This window comes from Bison bison, unplaced genomic scaffold (genome assembly GCF_000754665.1).
Source record: "Bison bison bison isolate TAMUID 2011002044 unplaced genomic scaffold, Bison_UMD1.0 scf7180017864123, whole genome shotgun sequence".
Classification (NCBI taxonomy): Eukaryota; Metazoa; Chordata; class Mammalia; order Artiodactyla; family Bovidae; genus Bison; species Bison bison.
The window spans coordinates 220967-224148 of record NW_011494695.1 but is presented as its reverse complement, the minus strand read 5'-3'; the positions used below and the strand labels follow the sequence as shown (position 1 = coordinate 224148).

General features: G+C 37.7%; 1 protein-coding gene across 1 annotated transcript in view; it reads right to left on the bottom strand.

Moving 5' to 3' along the window:
• Nucleotides 1-908: 908 nt before the first annotated feature.
• Nucleotides 909-3182, bottom strand: part of PBK (PDZ binding kinase) — a 32789-nt gene continuing 30515 nt past the window's right edge. The window contains exons 7-8 of the mRNA XM_010839593.1: nucleotides 2543-2719; nucleotides 909-1921 (exon numbers count right to left, since the gene is read on the bottom strand). Coding sequence (XP_010837895.1) covers nucleotides 1722-1921; nucleotides 2543-2719 — 377 coding nt within the window. The 3' untranslated portion in view covers nucleotides 909-1721. The remainder of the gene's footprint in view (nucleotides 1922-2542; nucleotides 2720-3182) is intronic.

The following is a 3182-nucleotide window of genomic DNA, read 5'->3' as shown; positions in this document are numbered from 1 at the left end:
ACAGCAGTTCAAAAGCATCAATTCTTCAGCACTCAGCTTTCTTCACAGTCCAACTCTCATGTCCATACATGACCACTGGAAAAATCACAGCCTTGACTAGACGGACCTTTGTTGGCAAAGTAATGTCTGATTTTCAATATGCTATCTAGGTTGGTCATAACTTTCCTTCCAAGGAGTAAGCATCTTTTAATTTCATGGCTAGCCTTCCTGAAATAGATCCAACTTGGTCTTGATGAAGTTTTTCCTTTTTATATTATCAGTTTGGGTTTGTTTGGGATTTTTCACATTTATGAATGAGACTGGGTATGCTTAGGATCTGCAGTGATGTTTCTGTCTTGACATGTCTTTTTTGCTCTCTAGATGAGACCTGATAAAGACCCAACTTTTGGCATTGTTGACCCTATTATGTCTTCTATTTTCTATGATAGGTTTTGTTTTAAAATTTCTGCTCATTTATTTGGTATTGGAAAGGAATCTTAGTTTTTCCTAGATTCTTAGCTCACCAATTTTTCGGCCTTTTCTCATGTAGCATTTGAGACTATAACATAAGCACAACTTCAGCAGCATGCTTTTTATATGTAGTTTTCCATTCACTTTCTTGACACTTTAATGATCTTTTTACAGAAGATAAGCCATTAATGATCTGTATAGTATTGCTTGGTACAATCTCATACTAAAAGGAACCTTCTGTTGAATTCCAGAATTGTTTAAAGCCCAGAGTGCAGTGGTTCTTAATCTAAGATCCCCTACATCACAGTAATTTTTACCCTAGATGTATCAGTAGATTCACAAGCACAATTCAGTACTTGAAAAATCCCAGGGAGATGTGGCTCACAGATAGAAAATAAGGATTCAAATCACTCTCATTTTACAGATTAACAAAATAAGGCCAAGAAAGAGGGAAAAACTTGCTTTCACTCAATAAGTTTAATGACAACACTCACACTCAATAAGTTTAATGACAAGACTCAATACAATGGAGTACAAAATAGGATAACACACCTTTGGGTAACTGACATGTCCTTTATTCCATGTTGTCCTATTAGAGTTTTATTTACACCAATACTGTGATATGCTTAAGATATAGATCAGTAAATAAAAATATTAAAGATACCAGTACAGAATATTCATTCAACAAATTAAAGCAAAAACCAAAGCTCTGGAACAAGACAAGCCTTAACCAAAAATGTTTGGATGTACCCAGGGAACTCCTCTTGTGAGCCATATCTCAGGTCTCTGGTCTCAGTGACCCTATTTAATAAGCACATCAACCAAGAAAGGCCAGCAAAAGGTTTTAAGAGGTAAGGAAATGTAGACTTATTCTGTAATACACAAAGTGCTCATTTCAGTAGATCCATTAAGAGAGAACATCTGAGAAAGATCATGAATAAAACTCACTCTGCCCAAATTGTTAGACATAAGTTTTTATAGCACTATTTTAAATCTATATAAACAAGTTCAAATTTTTTAGTAGTTTCTTAAACTTTATAGAAAACCCTTTACAATTTCTAATGTTTATTAACATAAGCATACATGAACTACCTTTATAATAGAAACAGTTGTTCACATGTTAATAAGGTGCTATCTGTGGTCCTACAATAGGCCACTTCCATCTAATAATTATGGATCATCATAATAACTACATAAATGTATCATGGTAAACAGAACGGCTATATACATGAGCCATACTTGAGGCTCCAGCAGTCATGGGTACGAGTTGATCACAGGATATCCACTTCTAAAGCCTCAACAATGCACGCAGCAGAAGGACGGTCTTTAGGATCTTCATTAGTGCATACGGAGAAGAGCTCAATTACTTTCTGGTATGTTTCATCCAGTTCCTCCATATTAACAGGTGGCCTAGTTCCCAAAGCTGCGTAGTATGCGTCATCATCAAAATCACTTTCATCAAAAGTTTTATCTGCTCATGAAGGAGTTAGAAACAATTAAAATCAATTAACTTAAAATTTAAATTAAAAATTTAAATCATGGAAAAGTTTAGCAACTGCTCAAACTCACTGTTCTGAAATAAGAATTCATCATCCAATATGCTTTTCATTTTATACAGGCAGTCTCTTCAACTGTCCTGCCATGGTGTAGATCAATTATTGTCAGGGATTTAAAGGTTAGCCACCCCAATCCCCTTACTAGGGTACCTTTCCAATCATTTTCTCAGGCAAGAGGAGTTTTTAAGGTAATTTCTTGCTCCTCTGGATTTTCTCAATTTATCTCCCTGTTCTCAATCTACATCTCATTTGTATGAGATTAAACCAGTGTCTGACCCTGCAACCCCAAGAACTGTAGCCCACCGGGCTCCTCTGTTCATGGAATTCTCCAGGTAAAAACACTGGAGTGGGTAGCCATTCCCTTCTTAAAGTTTAAGAAGATCCCAGAGGATCTTCCCTGGAGGGGAAGAACCCAGGTCTCCCACATTGCAGGCAGATTCTTTACCATCTGGGCCACCAGGGAAGCCCCAATTTATAAATTATTCTTAAGTTCAAACTGAGAGATTGGGATTTATGTTAAAAATAAGTAGTTATACCTTCATCATCATCATCATCTGGAAGATTAATGTGTGGAATAGATAAAGTCATCATTTCCCACAGAGTAAGACCAAAGGCAAATATGTCTGCCTTGTCAGTAATAATACCATCCTCCTCCAGAGCTTCCTTAGGTTTCCAAGGCTCAGTGCCAATGTAACAGGCCTCAGGGTCAGTCACTGAAACAAGTAAGAGACGCAAACTGATCAAAAGGGCAAGCACCAGAAACCACTAAGAAAGGCAAACGACCCAAAGAAAAATGGGCAAGTTATTTAACAGGTAGTTTAAAGGTTAATAAATATAGCCAGTAAACATGAAAATACATTCAACCTCATAAAAACAGGTATTCTCTATCAGATTGTTAAGTATTCAAAAAGCTAGTCCGTAGGCAAGGGTGTAGAGAAACAATTCTCTTCAGATCAGATCAGTCGCTCAGTCGTGTCCGACTCTTTTCGGCCCCATGAATCGCAGCACGCCAGGCCTCCCTATCCATCACCAACTCCCAGAGTTCACTGAGACTCACGTCCATCAAGTCAGTGATGCCATCCAACCATCTCATCCTCTGTCTTCCCTTTCTCCTCTTGCCCCCAATCCCTCCCAGCATCAGAGTCTTTTCCAACGAGTCAACTCTTCGCATGAGGT